Source organism: Taudactylus pleione, unplaced genomic scaffold (genome assembly GCF_031769625.1).
Source record: "Taudactylus pleione unplaced genomic scaffold, aTauple2 ptg001314l, whole genome shotgun sequence".
In the NCBI taxonomy this organism is placed as follows: Eukaryota; Metazoa; Chordata; class Amphibia; order Anura; family Myobatrachidae; genus Taudactylus; species Taudactylus pleione.
This window is the reverse complement of record NW_028285714.1, coordinates 13,872,194-13,891,505: the sequence shown is the minus strand read 5'-3', so window position 1 is coordinate 13,891,505 and position 19,312 is coordinate 13,872,194. Positions and strand designations below refer to the sequence as shown.

Genomic DNA, 19,312 nt, shown 5'->3' with positions numbered 1-19,312 from the left:
CTGATAGTGTATGTAGTGTACTTGGCTCTGGTCACACCCACACAGCACTGGTTACAGCTCCTCCCCTTCTCAGTACAGGCCCTTGGACATTTTCAGCCCCAGGCCCATGTAGCCCTTAAACCAGTACAGCAAATGGTGACCTTTTTACCAAAGCTGAGTGACATCACAAATGCTTTTTATGATGTAACAAGTCGCACAGTCAGTATATTGATGTGAAAAATTACATTCTGCATGCATTTTGCCATTGATTTCTATTTATCATGAATTTATAATTTATCTATCATTTATGTTAAAATATGCTTACGTTGAAAGGTCAGTAGGTATATTTGGGCCAATTCACATATTCTTCTCACCCCCTGCTGGACACCTATACGACTAGGCGCCCGACGGAGCAATTCAATAGTTTCCCCGTTCGGGAGCCCATTAGTTTTTACCGTGGCTAAAAGCACTGGGCTTAGCTGTGCAAAGCGGCTAAACCCGTCTGAAGAAGTGGTTAGGGCACTCAAACAGCCGTTCAGGCACTGAATCCACCATTAGGGGGCACAAATAAACAGACTTCGCACACATTTCTCCACACACCTCAGGAAGCTGCGAGAAGAAATGTGTCGTCCCCCCCCCCCCCTCCCCGCAGCTTTAGGAGTCCGAAAGGAGCAACAATTGAATTGCTCTGTCGGGCGCCTATTCGTATAGACACCCAGCGGGGGGCTTCTAAAATAATTGAATTGCCCCTATTAACAGATATAGTTGATAACCTACAGTTCTATAGCAAGTAACATGATCAGTCTATTAAGGTGATAAATCATCACCTTTACTATCTATCTATCTATCTATCTATCTATCTATCTATCTATCTATCTATCTGTCTGTCTGTCTGTCTGTCTGTCTGTCTGTCTGTCTGTCTGTCTGTCTTACATTATTTTTATATTTAACATTTAGGTTATAATAAGCATCCCTTACATTGTGAGATGTCAAATCATCATTTACAGTTGATATTTGACAGTTCTCTACAAAATGGTGACTATTCTGCCAAAGCTGTGACATCACAAAGGCATTTTATGATGTATCAAGTCACATAGTCAGTATACTGAGGTGAAAAATCACCTCCTGCATGCATATTGCAATTGCTACCTATCTATAATGTATTTATAATCTATCATTTAGGTTAAAATAAGCTTACTCTACAAAATCAGTAGACATATTAACAGATACAGTTGGTAACTGACAGTTCTATTGCAAGTCACATTTATCAGTCTATTGAGGTTATAAATCACATCATACCTGCATTTCACCAATTCTATCTATCTATCTATCTATCTATCTATCTATCTATCTATCTATCTATCTATCTATCTAACTATCTTTTATTAGATTTATATATAACATTTAGGTTAGAGTAAGCATACCTTTGAGTGCGTGGGATGCACTAAACGAAAAATGCGATAAAAGCCCCGTTTCTGGGGTTTTACCGCATTTTCCGTATGCACTAATGTGCTACCGCCGGGTCTCCGATGTGGAAGGTAACGCCAGCTATTGCTGGTGTTACCCTATAGAAGCCTATTGGCTTCTACCGCAACCCTCCCAGGATGCCCCGCGGCCGCCGTATCACTCTGCTCATGCGCAGACGGACTCCCGGGTCATAAACCTGACGGAAGAGCTGTCCTTTGCTGTACTGATTGCATATGTTAGTGCATCCCGCCCATTGTGAGATGTTATATCAGCAGATACAGTTGATAACTGACAGTTCTCTACAAAGTGGTCAGGCTCAGACAACAACAATGGGATGGATGGAACTGCAGCTCCAGGCCTCCACATAAAAATAGGCCCATCATCAGCATAATGATGACCAGCTGCCTAGCTGGTCTCACAGTCAGCCATAAATTATAAGTATTAAAATATTACTGTGAATAAGATATCATATTGGAGAAAGTCATAAATATACAGTAACAGTATGTCAGAATGATGTTCTATATGTCCCACACTAGGTACCTGAATGGTCCTTGGTAAAGCGGTGCAATATTATGTAGGCTCCTATAGATGTAAATTCTCCCAAAGACGATGACAATTAAATATTATGATCTCACCGATGAACAGAAAGAGCCCCAAGCCTGAATTCAAAGTAACATGTACAACACACTCAATAGTTCGCTCATGCTCGGACTGCTGAAGTGCGCTGTTCTTATATCACCTCCACTATGCTTTTAGTCAGTTCTGTCACGGTCACCGGCTTTACGCTATATATGGTCTACAGATATGAAAAGTCATATTGAGGTCTCTGGTGTTGCTGGGACCGATTTGTTGTTATAGGGCCTGATTCAGTACGGATCACAATTGCAATCGCAGCTGTGATTTCGGCACGGAACGCAGATGCGAAAATATGCTAATGCTTGCCAAAGCTCAGCCGGCATACCATCGACACACCTCGGCCAGTCACGCAGCATTTACCGCAGCTGACCAACCGCAGACACTGCAAGACTCCTCGCACGCAGAGAGCACTCATGCTGCATATGCAATTGCAGTGGCTCATTTATACACGCTCATGAAACCGCATTCAAACATACAGACGCGCCTGCGTTCTTCCGGCCACCCCCATCACCAGCCCCAACGCTGACAGCCGTTTCTCTCACTTTGCATTGGATTCCTCTGTGCGTCCATAGATGCACTGCGATCACTGCACATGTGCACTTGCGATCGGTACTAAATTATTCCCATAGTGCGCCCAGTAACCAGCTCAAGCCTGGGTTACTGCAGTGGGCAGTTAGTACAGCGCTGCTTTGGAGTGGTTGGTCGGCTGCTTCTCAATCCTTAGCCATAAGTAATGTATGGTCTGTGGGTTATGCTGAAGCTTTTGTTGGGACCGACCCAGCAAAAGGGAATGGCATTGGCTTATTGTTCTATTCTTGGATTCATGCCATCGTCATGCATGCTTCCTCTAAATATGGACGTTAGGGCAGATTCATTAGCTGTGGGTTCCATGTGCTTGTGGGCAGGGCCGTTTCTAGGGGCAGGCGACCCGTGCAATCGCACGGGGCGCGCCGCCCAGCAGAAACAGCCTGTTAACTGCCGGGCGCCCGCTGAGATTCAGTTACCAGCGGGCACCCGGCAGAGCAGAGCAGCCGGAGAGACGGAGCCTCCGGCTCCCGGCTCCCCCAGTGTGCACTATGGGAGGACGTCATGACGTCTTTCCCATAGTGCAAAGGAGATGCCGAGCGGAGCGGACGCTGGAGTGGGACTGAAGGTAAGTATTAGTGGGTTTTTTTATGTGCAGGCAGCCTGGACAATACTCTGGGGGCACTTCTGCTAGGGGAGACACCACTACTGGGGGCACCAGGGCACTACTACTGGGGACATTACTCGGGGGGCACTTCTACTGGGGGCATTGCTTAGGAGGTGCCACTACTGGGGGCATTACTCAGGGCCCAGGGGCACTACTACTGGGGGCACTACTACTTGGGGCTTTACTACTTTGGGCACTACTACAAAGGGAGCATTACTATTGGGGGCACTAATACAGGGGGCATTAATATTTTGGGCAATACAACTGGGGACACTACTACTGGGGCACTACAGCAGGGACCAATACTATTGGGGGCATGGCATAGGGGGCACCACACCTGGGGGCACTACTACTGGGTGCACTGCATAAAGGGCACCACTACTGTGGGCTCTGCATAAGTTGCACTACCACTGTGGGCACTGCATAAGGGGCATAAATACAGGGGACATTGCATATGGGGACAACTACAGGGGGCACTGCATAATGGGCACTTTTGCCTGAGAGCCAGTGGGGGGGAAGCCTAAGACCTGTCGGGATGGAATGGCAAGGGAGGGTGCTGGAATGAAGTGTGTATTATGTGAATCTTGTGTGTTTTGTGTGGTTCTGGATTTAATAATGTATTTGAGGTGGATGTGGTTTTAAAACGTAGTTTATGTGCCTCTGGCTTTTCCAATCTATTATGTGGAAGTGGTTTGTTGCAGTGTATTATATGTGGATCTGGCTTGTATTTTCAATGTCCTGGATTCGCTCCCAACGCACTAAAAACGAGTGTGATGCAAGGTCATACTTCTGCAAATGTCACACCAAAGGCATACACACAGAAATTCGGCGTGGGCTTGTGACAGCTAGGCCACACCCCATTTTTTGAGCGCGCGCCGCAGGCTGTCTTACTTTTGTTTAGCTACATAGATTTTTCAGCGCTTTGCATCTGACAGGTTTGCCACCCCTGGGCTCAGTAGTCACAGTGGCTGACATTCTGTGGTCTTTCGAGATCACACTCCCTTACTGTGATACCACACCCCCTAGCGATGAGGCCACGCCCACTCCACAATATTACTGCTTCGAGGGGGGGGGGCGCATTTTGACTGCTCGCACTGGGAGCCTCAAACCCTAGAAACTGCCCTGTTTGTGGGTTAACACATAATGCCCATTTCATGGGATATTTTTCATGAAGCGCGCTCTCGATACCCATGGAACTCAATTAGAAATGGCAAGTCGTGGATATCACGTGTTAGTTCTGCTATGTGTGACTTATGTGAAGTACATGAATGAGTGGTGAAATCATCCCAAAAAGTAGCAAATACTGTAAGATAGCAGGACAGTGGAGGAGGCTGTTAGTGGCCATATAAAAAGAGTAAGAAAACATCGCAAAGTTTACCAAATCTCATACAAGGAACCGTGTGAATACTCCAAAAGATATACCTTTTAATGGTTAATATTAGCAATATAAAAACATAGTAAAATATATATATATAATATATAACATGCATAGGTATAGACATAAAATGTTGTGCCAATGACCTGTGTACAAATAGTGTATAGGGGTAAAATCAGATATATTCACTTGTATAAAAAGTCCTCCAGAGTGGAACTTGCAATGTATATACTGTATACTCCTCCACTGTATCATGAGCTTTCAAAAAAAATAAAATATAGTCTAATTAAAAAAAAGTGTACACAGGGCCAGATTCATTACGGATTGCTATTGCAATCATGTATGGGTGCGTAATATCCTGCAGCCTATGCAGTCCCTTAGAATGAATAGACATTATCCCACTGTATACACTGTAGCTGGGATCAGCTGAAGGGGATTTATGTCCTTTTGCTCTTTAGTTGATATTGAAGTGTGGTTTTCAGTGGAGGAAAATGCAGGTGGATGGAGAGTTATAGGGACCTATTCATCATAACTAATATATCGATGGAGGTAATTAGGTTTATAACTTGCATGGAGTTCTACCTAATTACCAGAGGGATTCATCATTCCTCCTCTCCATCAGTATCTATTCCGAAAAGCTTTCATTTTTGCGATGACAGCTTTTCAGGAAATAGATACTTTTCCCTCCCTGCTCTACCTTACCGCAGCTGTGATCAGTGCTGCACATGCGCTGTTACATTCACAAAAGTGGCGCATGCGCAGCACTGCCTACAGCTGCGGTAATTCTGTGTGTGTCCCCCTCCCCTCCGCTCACCTCCCTGTCCCCCACCTCCCTGGCCGCTGCAGCCGCGGACCCCGACCTCCCGTCTGAAGAGGAGAAAGCAGTAAAGTTTAAAAAAACTAAAAAACGTTACTGTGTTCTCCCGGGAGAACGCAGTCGGAGGAGGGACGAGGGAGCGAGCCGGAGGAGGACCTGCCCAGCCGAAAGCAGGTAAGTATAACCCGCTATACGCCCCATGAGAGTGGTGTATAGTAACATTATCAAGTTCTGAAAATACATAATTTTTGGAATTTGATGAATAGCATAATTTCCATATCCCCATACTAATGTACTAATGTATGGGGAGTGTGGAAATTAACGCAGGCGGACTTAACCAGTGATATCTCCTGTGCTAAGTGTGTTAATGAATACTAAAATAACAGTTATTAAGGAAAATGTCCTTAAAACCGTTATTTTAGTGTTGATGAATAGGCCCCGTAATCAGCACTGGTGTAACTGTCTGGCTCTTGCTCTTTCGGCTCCTCATTCCTCTTCTTGTACAGCCTGAGAGATGGAGCTTGTTAGTGGCCATAAGCAAACTATTGGAGGCAGATATGTGGAGTCATATGGTCGATTTTTGCAGTTTTTATAAATGATGAAGAAATGATAGCCAGCAAGTTGTATTTCAGCAAATAAAAGTATCTAATGAATGAAAAATGTCGTAAAACAGAACACACCCATCTGCACGTTCAAAAAACCCTCTACCCTGAATACAACAACCAACATACATGTCCCACATCATTTAACCCATGTTTCTGCTTTTAGAGAAAAGACATGTAAAATGACCTTTTAAAAAGTTATATATACATTGTTATTCATTTGGAGGGGTACTGTACCATGTCCTGTAAATTTTACATTAAAATAAGGATTTCCCCTACTGTTCACCTAGTCTGGAGCTGCGAATTAAAAGCTGCAGTAACTCCCATTGAGACATTAACATGGATTTAGAATTAGATAACAAAAGGTTGCACCCGGCGGTTTTATAACCCACATTAACTAATTTCCAGCCAACTAGCTGTTAGTTGAAGCTCCTCCAAGGTGTACTGTACTTTAGTCCTTCACAGCTGGGGTGCTTTTATGTTCTGTCCATTAATTCCTCGAAGTGCCACATTACTTCTTCTGCAAGTCAGGATAAAGGGGGGCACAAAATCCTGGGCCTCCCTCTCTCAGGCCCCCAAGCCAGAGCTCACTGCTGCACCTGTGCAGTCCAGTGCATTTTCTAGAGGCCGGACAGGAGGGTGCAGGATGGATGACGAGTGAGGGGTGCTGACAAGAGGGGGAGGGCCATAGCAGTGGGGACGGCCCCCTGTCTTAAGTGCCCAAGACACCCAAAGACTTAAACCGGCTCTGTTCTTCAGCCCCATCTTTGCTCAGCTGGAGACCAAGACATTTAGGGGCTGTAACCACCTCAGCCAGTTATTTTGAATTATCTTCATTATCCCATAAGTCATCTTTGCTCTTTGTTTACGTGAATAATTTTCATCTGCTAGATAGCATCCAGATTGTCAGCACTTGTCCGGAGTTTATGTGCACTCCTGTAAAAAAAAACAACGAAGGAGCTGATTCAGACCCGCTCGCTAAGAAGCGGTCACTCGTAGCTGCCGATTGTACGCATTGTGCGCATGAGTATGCATCGCAGTGCACGTGTGCGAACCACTGTGAAAAATCGGTAAGTGTTGGCTCGCCCAGCATAGACTGCCCATCTGAATGAGTGACAGGAGAGGCCGTGTGTGGGTGGTGACAGGGGCAGGCCACTAGAAACGGGAGAGTGGAGGTGCGAATGCAGGCATGCCTGAGTGTTTCAACGCCGTTTCAGAGGTGTACATAATTAAAACACAGCGTCATAGTACACGACACCTGGTTGTATTTCACACTGAAGTGATCATAGTGCTTGCGGAAGGGTATAGTCAACCTCAAGCGCTGCGATCGCATTCGATGGTAACCGATGGTTTCAAGCACTTCCAGGAGATGACGTGCGCAAGTGGGCATCTTATGAATGGCTGGTGGGCGTCTGCATACAGAAAGTGATCGCACGCCAAGTCATAGTGGGCGTGCTAATGCCTTGCTGTGCGATCGCCTGCGGCCATGAGACCCTACCACAAGGGTCTCGTCGCAAGTCCGCATGCGCAGTGGGGGACCATCGACCCGCTTGCGAGTGCTGTGCGCTCACGAGTGGGTCTGAGTCAGGCCCTGAGTGCAGTCAAGAGTCTCCACACTGAAGTGTTGTGTTCAGGTTCAGGATGAAGCCAAGTTACTGGGTGAAACATGTTGATGACAGCGAGGTAAGTGTTTGCCGGCAAACCACCTCTGTTCACTTGTTCCTGCAAGCAATCCAGCTCAGCACAACAACGGTGAGGATTTTACCTGTACACCTTCACGTGGATTTAAACAGCATCATTGTATCAGCTGCCACATCCTTATTAAGGTGTCACCTTCACCCTAAACATATTGACTGTTTATATATAATATTCCTCATAACACAACACTTCAGTGTGGAGACTCTTGACCGCACTCAGATACTATTTATAATAAATTACCCTGTAACCTACTTACCATTTGTGGTTTGGAATTTATATTTATATATTGGTCTATAAGTGAAGCGCCAGGGGTGCATTTTCTTTTATTCTATTTCTCAACATTACAGTAGGGAAGGTGAATCCCTATCCACCCACAGGCTTGCATCCCTTATAGAGTATATAGGTGTAGCGCAGCCTTATTTCGTTTTTTCATAAAATGAAACATTATAACTAAAGCAATCTCTTATCTGTGCATACTCACTAATATATATTTATTTTCTTAGATTTAGATGGTTTTGCTTATGTTTTGGGAAAATATATTAAAATGAATAGTTATGTAACCATTAGGTTTTAACTGTTTATTTTACAGAGCGCTTACAACATTGGGCCGGATTCAGAGTAGTCGCTAATGCAAACACATTTGCAATATTTCCTGCTTAGCAATTTCTGAAATATTCTAACGCATCAGCTGTCAGAATTTGCTTTGCGATGTCCACTAGAGCCTTACTAGCTGCCCACAACTGTGTACACAAACGCAGCCTTGGACAAAGATCCTTAAAACTTTGATACCTCGAGTGAGTCTGTGGTCTCAAAATGGCCTCTTGCTGTCAATCAATTGGGAGTGAATCCTCACAGCAAGCTTGATCACAATTCATTCGCCTCATGTGCGCAATGCGGCTGTGATGCATGCGCAGAGCACCGATAATTGCTCAGCTGCGGAAAAATCGGCAATGCGTTAAACATAAACAAAGAGAAAACTCTGGTGCCTGATAAGTTCTATTGCTGCGTTTAGGGGAGGATGGGGGAGCTTTGATTATCATCTTTTGAAACTGAATTGAAACTTGATATCACCAGTAAATAGGTTACAAACAACTTTAACAGTACAATTTTATTGATGAATTTTTAACATACAGAATAAATCAGGCAAAACGCTACAATCCAGGCAGTGTGATGTCCACCAGGTGGTACTCCTAGAAGGGATGATTCTGAGTTGCACGCAAGTCGCAGTGCGCACGGATCTCATGGATTTCAGCACACTGGGCAAAGAAAATGGCCTCTGCGCCGGTGGAGGCATCCAACATATAAGGAGATCGCTAGTGAGCACAGATTCATCTGTCGATGGACCAAACTTTCTATTTAAAAAGCATTTGTGGGCAGCAACCATTTAATCACACAGACCTCAGCCTGTGGGAGTGTAAACTGACTTCCTTGTATCATGTGTATGGACTGGATGTCATGCACCCAGCATTATATATATATATATATATATATATATAATACTAATGATGGCGGCTGGAGCTGCAGATGTAAGAACAGTGGGCGGGATTGACATCTACACAGATTTTTATTATACAAAGGTAGATTCACGCATTAACATAAACTAATATGCAGGCTGCCACGGCCATATGGAAAAGCAGCCGTACATGCCTCAGAATCAGGCCCAGGGAGTACAAAGATAATTAAACAATAAGTAGCTGCTGAAAGTCATATAATAGTACATTTTGGAGACTGTGTTGGGGCAAATTGTTCTGTATAATATGAGTACCATATTTACTCAAAGGGGAAACTGCAGCGAATATACTCTGTAATCCATAGTTTCCATATCAAAGCTTCTTTGGACTTCAGTTATAATGGCAGAGAGGGGTGTGGGAGAGGGAAATCTCCAGTAATGAGCTATTGCATCCCTGGTATCTATGAGACTGTGACCTACAACATATCTATTAGAAGATTGGAGCTATAAGGGATAACAATGAAAATGCACCAGATCCTACTGTGTATTAATTGTGGGATATGATTAAAAAAATACCAAAAACTTTATGTGAGCCCCAGTAAGCAACATGTTCTGGCAGTTCCTTTACATTACAATCCAAATGTCCTTTAAAATGCCTCATTATGCATTTGGGTGGGATATATTGTGGTGGAATTTGGCTTTAAAAGCATGTAGTTCCTCCTATCATTTTGTGCCACCTTTTAAACCATACAACAGAGAATGCATTGATACCTCCATGGCTGGCCCTTTCACACTGCAGAGTAACGCGGGTTATTGCTTGAATTGTGTAATGCTGGCCATACACGGTGCGATGCACCGTGAAGTGCGACTGCCGATCCGTCAGCAGATATGCCGGCTCCCCCCTCCACCATTTGAATGGGATCGTACATCGCATCCCAGGTTAGATGGTTTTGCAGGAAGACCTGGGGATGCGATGTACGACCCCGCGGGAGCATGCAGCACGATATCAGGTACGATATCGTGCCCATACACGGCACGATATAGCACCTATATCGTGCCGATCTGTCGGATCCGCACATATATCGTGCCGTGTATCGCCCGCCTTACTGTTCTGTACAATTCTTAAGACCAAGTCAAAGGGACAAAGGAATTGAAAATGGTATTATTCCCAGGAATCACTGACTGAATGTCTCGCTACAACTGGTCTATTATAATTTATTTGTGAAAGCTAAAATGTAGACAATACTTAGTGTGATTAAAGAGGCCATAAAACACAATGCAACTGAAAGTTTTCAATATTTAATGATATTTTTGTGCTAAATCTGGCAAATTCCACTGTTTTCGTGAAATTACATTCCTTTCCAAAAGCCATTATTTTGTTGTTTCCTGAAATTAGTGCTGAGCTTCTGTGCTCCTTTCCTCAGCTTGTGCACAAACTCCATAGATTAGACACAGTCATCTATGCCCAGAGTATGTTGGTCAGTAGTAACCTTTCACCCTACCCCTTTTTTTAAAACAATATTGCATAAATGTACCTGTTTTCTTAATTGTTTGTTTAGATTTAGAACACCCATAATCATCAAATTGATAGTAGAGGCAGGACATGCAAGGACTATAGGAGGACAATTCTGTCTGTGCTGTGTGGTGACAAATAGGTTAAACCATACATTTATAGACCATGTAATCAATGAAAACACTTCCGATCATAGCTTGCCCATCTGTCCCTTCAGTTGCACAGTTCAGCTATCTTACTTCTATGTATTGACCAAACGGTCATCTTTTTGCTTTTCCTCCAGGGGATTATCTCGGCCATTTTAACCAAGTGTGCAAGGGACGGAGGATTTATTCCCATCAATAAAAACCTCTGGTAAGTGCTTTGGAACATTTGCTATAACAAATCCTTGTCATCTGTAAACATTAACAGCTCCTCACATTCCCCTATAATCCAAAAGGGTATTGTGCCTAGGGGCAAAGTTAAGGTGCATAAATGTGTAATGACCATCATCAGTAACCATTTTTATTTAGTTTCTGCTGCTTCTCACCTTTTTCATTATTAGAAAGCCTTGCATTGCGTCTGTAGCTAGGAATAAGGCATTAGACATTTACTGAAAAAATATATCTGTGTTATTAATAGGGTGCTATGCTTCAATCACTTTTGTAAATGAAAAGTCAAAGGGCCGGATGCACTATGATGAAAAATGCAGTTAAATCGCATTTCCCATATGCAGCAAGAACCAGAAAGTGAAGCTTTCCGGAGCTTGAACCCGTTAGGCAATGCCATCTTTAAATAGTGTTGTCTAATAGAAGCCTTTGGACCTCTATTGGGGAGACTTCCCTGAGAGGTTCTCACGGCTCGTGCATGCGCTGGCCGACGGCCGCACATGTGCAGAGGGATTACCAGGTCATAAACCCGGAAATCCCCACCGCAAAGGACTGTGCTGTCCTTTGTGTAAATTATCATGCATATGACGTTGCTAAATGTCAGTATGCATGCGATCATTGGCGGGATGCATCACATCCAAAATGCGATGATTGATGCATCCCTCCCATTCTGTTAACCGTGTGAAGGCATAAATATTATATTTCATGTCAGTGGCATCACAAGGGGTGACACCAAAGTGCTGACTCCTCCTCAGTGACAGGGCGCTGCACAGTAGCGTTACGTGCAGCACTCAGCTCCTGACACAGTGAAGGAGCCAGCACTGCACACAGACTGGTCCCTGGGGGAAGTCTGCATCAGCGGGACCCCCGGAGTGGCTAAAACGGGGGATTTGGGTAATGAGGCCACGCCCCCTGCCCACTATGCCACACCCCCTTTTGCCGACATACACCTTCGACACACGCACTACAACCCTTCCCACACCAGGTGTCACCATGGGGAGGGAACGCCACTGATTGTGATACATTAAACCACAGATACTCAAACGCAGGGCCTGATTCAGACCCGCTCGCGAGCGGATCGATGTTGCCCAAGTGCGCATGCGCACGACGGACCCGGGTCCGTCGTGCACATGCGCAAGACCCAAATAACGACGGCCAAGCCGTCGTTATGGGTCTCGCACCAAAGGGGGCGTGCTGTCGATGGTGATTGACAGCACGCCCCTTTGGTGGGCGTGCCGGGGGCGTGGCTGCCGAGACGGAGGCGTTCCCATGGGAACGCCTACCGTCTGGGGCCGGCCCCACTGACATCACTAGTGATGTCAGTGGGAGTGCTTTTGGCTCTGATAGAACCAAAAGCACTCCAGGGCTTGCGGCAGCGAGACCCTACCGCAGGGTCTCATCGCAAGCCCGATGGTCGCGATGGTCTTGACCATCGCGACCATCATTTTGGTCGCTCGCTATAGCTGTGGGTGGTTACCCACAGCTATGCGAACGGCCAGGAGGCCGCTCCAAAAAGGAGCAGGGATGGCCCTGATTCAGAGCGAGTGCTCTGTCAGAGCGTGTCCGGCTCTGAATCAGGGCCTCAGTCCTCAGGACCCCAAAAAGTGCATGTTTTCCAGGTTTCCTCAAAAAATCACAAGTGAAATAATAAATAGCTCCACCTGTGGATCTTTTAAAATGCTAGGTGATCTGGAAAAACTGAACTGTGTGGGGTCCTTAAGACCGAGTTTGACAACCACTGTATTAAACTAGTTTTCTGCTTAATTTATTTTTAAAATGATTTATTTACTTTTACAGTAATAAACTCAACTCGTATAGGTGCGATAGCTTAACGAACACATACAACCTTGCAAACAAACTGCTGCATGGATTTCCAGTATGGTATTTTGCTATATTACATGTTAGACGATTATGGTTACATTAATATATATTTCGCATATTGCATTATTTAGTGAACATGGGTATGATGGGTATGATCAATCACTCTCCAAAAATCCCTTTACATTTGTTAGTGAGTATAATGTGCAAGGCTGACCTTAACTTAAACTATCTACCTGTATTTGCTCAACTCAACTAAACAAAGCAGGCCTGATCAGGCAATTAGTAATAGCCATGAGCTAGGCAGGGGCAGATCAAGAATTCAAAGTGGCCCTGGAAATATTCTGGAATTAATTTTATGGTGGTGCCATGTTCAGATTGCCATGAGCTGGGACAATGCATACCCCATTGGGGGGGGGGGGGGGGGCATTACCAGCTTGCTAAGGATTATTGCCCCATATAGTGCTAAACTGTCCTTTAACCTTTTCCCTTCAATTAATGCAGCTTCCTCTTCACAAGCAAGCAGTACATATGTATCTCCTGATAGTCCTTGCAATCAGCACAAAGTCCTTAGTATGTGGGACAGTCCTCCAAATTCAAGACAGTTGGAAGAGCAGATAGTTTGTTTTTCTACCTAGTCTTGCAGCTTTTACTACCGTATCTGTTGCTGCTGTTGTCTATAAATGGGGGGCATCCACTAGACGATTTCATCCCTGTCCAACCTCTTAACAATTTTCCCTTGAAGTTTCCCTTGAAATATGATCTTCCACTCTGAACAATTTGCAAAAGATTTGCAAACGATTTGCAAAAGATCTAACAATAAACTATGTTGTTTTAATCTGTGATTGAGAGCTTTCAGCTATAGTGGGCAGACAGTGGTTCATCGTTTGATCGTTCAGCATGAACGATGTGTAAACGATGTGTAAACGATTTGTAAGCAATCAAGTGAAATTGACCTGCATGTTCAGTCGATGGAGGAGACGATCAAACGACCAGCGGGAGCGCGCATCGTACATCGTTAGAAACAATTACTGCACGATTTGCAAACGATGTTCAAACGATGTTTGAACGATTATCGAACAATTTTATCATTATCGTTCAATCGTTCAACTTTATCGTCTAGTGGATACCCCCCTTTAGGCTCAGTTGCTGGTTTTCTGGATCCTGGGATAATGGGAGCTCAATCAGAAAATGGATAAATACTGGTTACCTCCTGGAAAGCTGAGCAACAAGTGAACACTATTTGCCTACCTCCCCCCAACTAGCCCCAAAAGCACATATTTTATAAATAGTCCTTCTGTCCAAACTAGCTCCAACAATTCACGTCTCCCGCCAACAATCTTGGGCAATAAATAAAAAGCTTTCTAATAAGCAGGACTATTTCCCCAAAATACCCTAAGCACTACATTAATAACATTTCCATTTAGTAAGTGGGCATCCATTCCCCCCAACCAGACCTAACATAGCCCAACATTATTCGTCTTCCATCAGATGCCGATCAGTCTTATAGCTGCATACACACACAACGATTTAGTTACTGAACGATTTTAGTAAACGATTTTTTCCCTTGAAAAAATTTACTAAAATCGTTTACTAAAGTTGTTCATTTACTAAATGTAATGAACGATTTTTTAGAACTACAAACGATTTTTGCATATTAACGTACTGAAAATCGTTCAGTTGACAAGTCTGACTGAACTACAAATTACAAACTACAAACGTGAACACGTATGAACGATAATCATTCATTGTTTGACTCAGAAAGTGAACGATTTTTCAAACGATTATCGTTAAACGATATCGTTTAACGATAATCGTTCAAAAAATCTTGTGTGTATGCACCTTTATGGTGCATACACACGGTCAGATGACGAACGATTTTTACAACGATTTGAACGATTTCATCAACGATGAACGATTTCTGACTGTATTAAAATGAATGAAATCTTCAAAATCTGACTGCAAACAGTCGATGTCAGAGATAGTTATCTGACATGCAGGAATGCACATTGTTCGTGTATGCATCATAACATCCTGCGATTAACATATGATATTAATGTCCTTATTGGCTGAGAAAGCCAAAGAATGCATGAGTCCCTTAAGAGAAAACTCCATTCAGGTAAACATGATATTATAATGACCATAGATAACATACAGACAAGCAAATCAATTTCTTTATGAGTAGTTAAATTATTAATATTCCTTCAATTACAGACTAGTCAGAAAATGAGAGTACTGCACGCATGAATTATTATACTGTACTAGAGCGAATAGATGGTCTGCATGAGGAGGTATACTACAGGCCTTTTATTTACAGTTCTGTGCTACATTGCTGCAGTGTGATCCATGAACAATTGACCTCCAGTGACTGCAGTAACACGGTCATTAAGACCATGTAAACAATGTTTGTGAGGTTAACAGCAGTCAATATTTCTTTGAAACAGATCAGATTATGAATTCAAAGAAAACTGTAATGAAAGCAAATTGTACAATTTGAAATGCTTGATTTACATTGATTATCTGATCCCAAGTAGATAGGAACTGCTACTTATCTGACAGTGCAGTGCAATTCTCTCATGGCACAATAGAATCAGAAGCTTTGGGACACAATGACATTAGCAGGGTAACTCAAATTGCAGCACATGGGCAATTTCTAGGTAAAATTACTCCAGGATGAAGTTTCAAATTGCCCAGCCTAGGATGACAGCATTAGTGCTGGTCTTAAATTAGGCGGGTGGGGGGTAATGCTGAAAACTCGCTGGAATGCCAGTTCTGCCTTTTATAAATAGGTAGTAGTAACTTTCCGATAATCATATAATGAAGGACGTTTGGTTAGCAGCACCTGACTCAACTTACCTTATTTAGTGTAACTTTAGTAGTAAGGGTGTAGCTACGGTTTCACACAAGGCTTCTCCCTGCTGGCTTCATTTCCACTGAGTAAATAAAACAACCTAAAATCTGTCACATGACATATTTATCACATTTATAGGACTTAGTAAAAATGCAAATGATTTCAAAGTGGGATTTCTTTCTAGGTGAACGACAAGTATGATTCCCTGAGGGGAAAAAAGATGCCGGGGCCTATTTATCATTACTGATAAGTGGACCTTGTTCATTATCATTCCTTATTGCTGATCAGGGACAATACCTGGGCTCAGTAGAACCTGTTGCTGGCTGCCTCTATCTTGTAGATCAGCTGTCCATGCTGGAGACAGCAACAGCAAGTAAAGATATGGTGTTTGTGACAGGAGAATATACTGTCCAGTAACCAAACTACTGAGATACACCATTACTGTCTTTGGTATATACTTGCCCATCTAGTCTCTCAAGTTCCGCTTCTCTAAGGAGTCAAACGTGCCAGGTGTTACAGCAGCAAATCTGCACGTGAAGGATGGAAATGCATATTTTACAAAATTTCTACATGAGAAATGTTTTCTGCTGGGCTGCCCTGAGAAAGAGAGTTACGCTGTAGCCCTGCTGAATGGCAGTGTCATAAGAAGCTTGTTTTAACTCCTTAATATCCAAAGGAGCAAGTGGCAGATTTGTCTGTTTCCTCCTCATACTCACAATTCTTACACCCAAGAAGGCACTTGACAGCTTTACAGGAGAAGTGAAAATCAATACACAGTTACTTACAAGCATTCAGTATGCAGATGGTGTAGGCAGCCCTTCAACGGACAGATAAATGGCTTTTAGGGAGTATTAAAATAAAGTATCACAGATGAGTACTATCATGGCAGACGTATATGCTGGAAACATTCCCTCACATGATTTATTTAATTTATGTAATGTTTTCACTGTGTGCAGCACTTGGATGAGCATAGGACGTTCACAGCTGTGACATTTTTGACACCAGAGCTTACAACTCGGTTTTGGAATGGGCCAAAATGTAGAATACAATACAGTTTCAACTATTAAGGCAGAGGCTGTAAACTGAAATTATTTCCTGTTTGCAACACTACACTTTGGTGGTACTGTGCTCCACAAATATGTACAGATGTGCATAGATTTCTCCCTTAGGGCTCTATTCAACATGTTAATTATAGGTGTTTGAACGGACCCTGATAATTATTACCTACAGGTCACTCATCACACAAGAGCCCCGCTGTCTGGCGGAGGAATCCGAAAGGATCCCTCTTCGCAACCCGGGACTCCTTCCCATAGGGAAGGAGCGGGTTGCGGGAGCACTCGCCATCTATTTTCGGAGCTTGACTAATTCTGTCCCCCATACTAGTGTATGGGGACAGCGGACCATTCCGGTAAGCAGGAGAGATCTGTGATATCTCCTGCTTTACCATTTTGATAAATGGCCTGAAAACTTTCTACAATTTGTAGAAATTAAGTGATGATGAATAGAGCTCTAAAGGTGCGTACACACTGGGCCATATTACTGAGCGACTGCACAATTACGACATTGTAATCGTGCAATCGCTCAGTAATCGTGTACAAATCGTGCACTTTTATGTCAGGAACGACCAGCGATGCGCACTCCCGCTGGTCGTTTCCGACATTGTCCATCGCCTGAACATGCAGCACAATCTGCCGATAACGACAGATTGGCATGTTCTGGAATGATGGACAGTGCCTGCACTGAATGACTGATCGTTCAGTGCAGACACTACAGGGGATCAGGAACGACGGTACGATTACGATGTCGTTATCGTACTGTCTTTCCTGATCGCCTAGTGTGTACGCACCTTAAGTGTCTGTGTAGAGCCAGATGTTAAGTGTGCGGAGAAGCAGAAAATCTGCGCTTACTGATGTGAGTGGTTGGGGGGAATGCTGGCATTTCTTGCTAAATAGGGTAGAGGCACCCGCTGTATCTAGATTTGCAGAGCAGTTCAAAAGGTTACGTTTTTTTTTTTTTCAAGTCAAATGATTAAAACTAGATTAAGGAATGCACAGTGCATTTTTTTAAAGTGATCCTTGCTGAACAAAAGGTGGGCGAACGGTGCTGCCACATAGGTCACAGGGCTTAGAGAGCAGCATCTTCGCTTAACCTATGGCAACAGTATTTGGCTTGCATGGTGCCAGGAACGATGCCGTGCAGCCTAGAGAGCCACCCAAAGCATCCTTAGAATGCTGCAGCCGCCACCGTAGAACCACCAGAGACATTCCAAGGATGCACCTGATGCTCAGATCCTTCCTGGTCCCAGTGTCCCTTGCCCCCTCACCATGATGTCACAAATTCGGGGGCAGGGCTGGCAGAGGGTATAATTTCATCCTGCTGTGGTCCTGTTTTGCAGATTTCTAGGTGTGCTTTGTCTAATTTATAATAACACACATTAAGCACACAAAGTGACATGTTATAAACACTGTACAGATGTCCTCTCAATTTTGTGAATAAATTTAAGCCATAAATTAGAACACAGAGCTTTTTTTTTTAGGAGAAAATTGAAAAGTTTAATTTAATTTAAAAAAAAAAAAAAAAGGGTAGCTCTAAAGAGTGACTTGGCTTTGATGAAATGTTGACACTTTTACACAGTGCGCCTCTTCAAATTTTTGCTTCCCCACAAATTTCTAGATTGCACAGGCATCACCATGAGGCCACAGGGGATAAGGGGACGATTATGTGTTGGATACAGGATGGCCACAATTGCACTCACACTGTGTGCATGGAACTGAAAGCGGATAGTCATCCATATTCCAAGTTGCACACATCTGTGTGACCGCACAGCCCTTATCCCTCTAGTTTTTCAAGTAGCCACTATGAATATCAGCACGCAATTGCCAGCCATATACCTTGTGCAAGAGGAACTTCTGAAATCAAATGGATATCTGAGTGCACACAAGATATCATAGCCCACAATTAGGTCTACATGCCCCTTACTAAACTTATCCTATGTGCAAATGTCCCACTCCTGCCCAGTTACACTCCCACTGCTGCCTAGTTACACTCCTGCCCAGTTACACTCATGTTGTTTTCTAGCCACTGAAACTACCCTCACCAAGGTCACCAATGACCTTCTCACATTCAAGGCCCAGTTCTTTATTCTTGTACAGCCTGACCTCACAGCAGCATTTCACACTGGTGGCCAATCTCTTCTCCTCCAAAGCCTCCATTAGATTGGGCTTCATGACTTAACTCTCTCCTGGTTTGACTCCTACTACAAACGCTCCTTCTCCTTATCTACACCCACCTCCACCTCCCATCCACTTTCACTTCTCCCCCCAAGCTTTTGTCCTTAGCTCCCTTACACATCTTCCCTCAGTGAACTTATCAGTTCCTTTGAACTATGCTACTACCTCTAGTCCAAATATGCCCCTCTTATTCAGGCCTGTACTCTACTGTGTCATAGACTTTCCCTCAGCCAACGCCCCCTCCACTCTCATTCTTTACCTCCCTGTTGACAATGTCTCCTCGGTTCCCCAATAAACGCTGTCTAGGTGTCACCCT

General features: G+C 43.8%; 1 protein-coding gene across 4 annotated transcripts in view; it reads left to right on the top strand.

Moving 5' to 3' along the window:
• The window catches only part of LOC148443271 (heparan-alpha-glucosaminide N-acetyltransferase-like), a 735,097-nt gene that overhangs the window by 708,845 nt on the left and 6,940 nt on the right, over positions 1-19,312 (top strand). For all 4 annotated transcript variants that reach the window (XM_088463038.1, XM_088463039.1, XM_088463037.1 and 1 more), the window contains one exon: positions 11,013-11,083. In XM_088463038.1, coding sequence (XP_088319164.1) covers positions 11,013-11,083 — 71 coding nt within the window. The remainder of the gene's footprint in view (positions 1-11,012; positions 11,084-19,312) is intronic.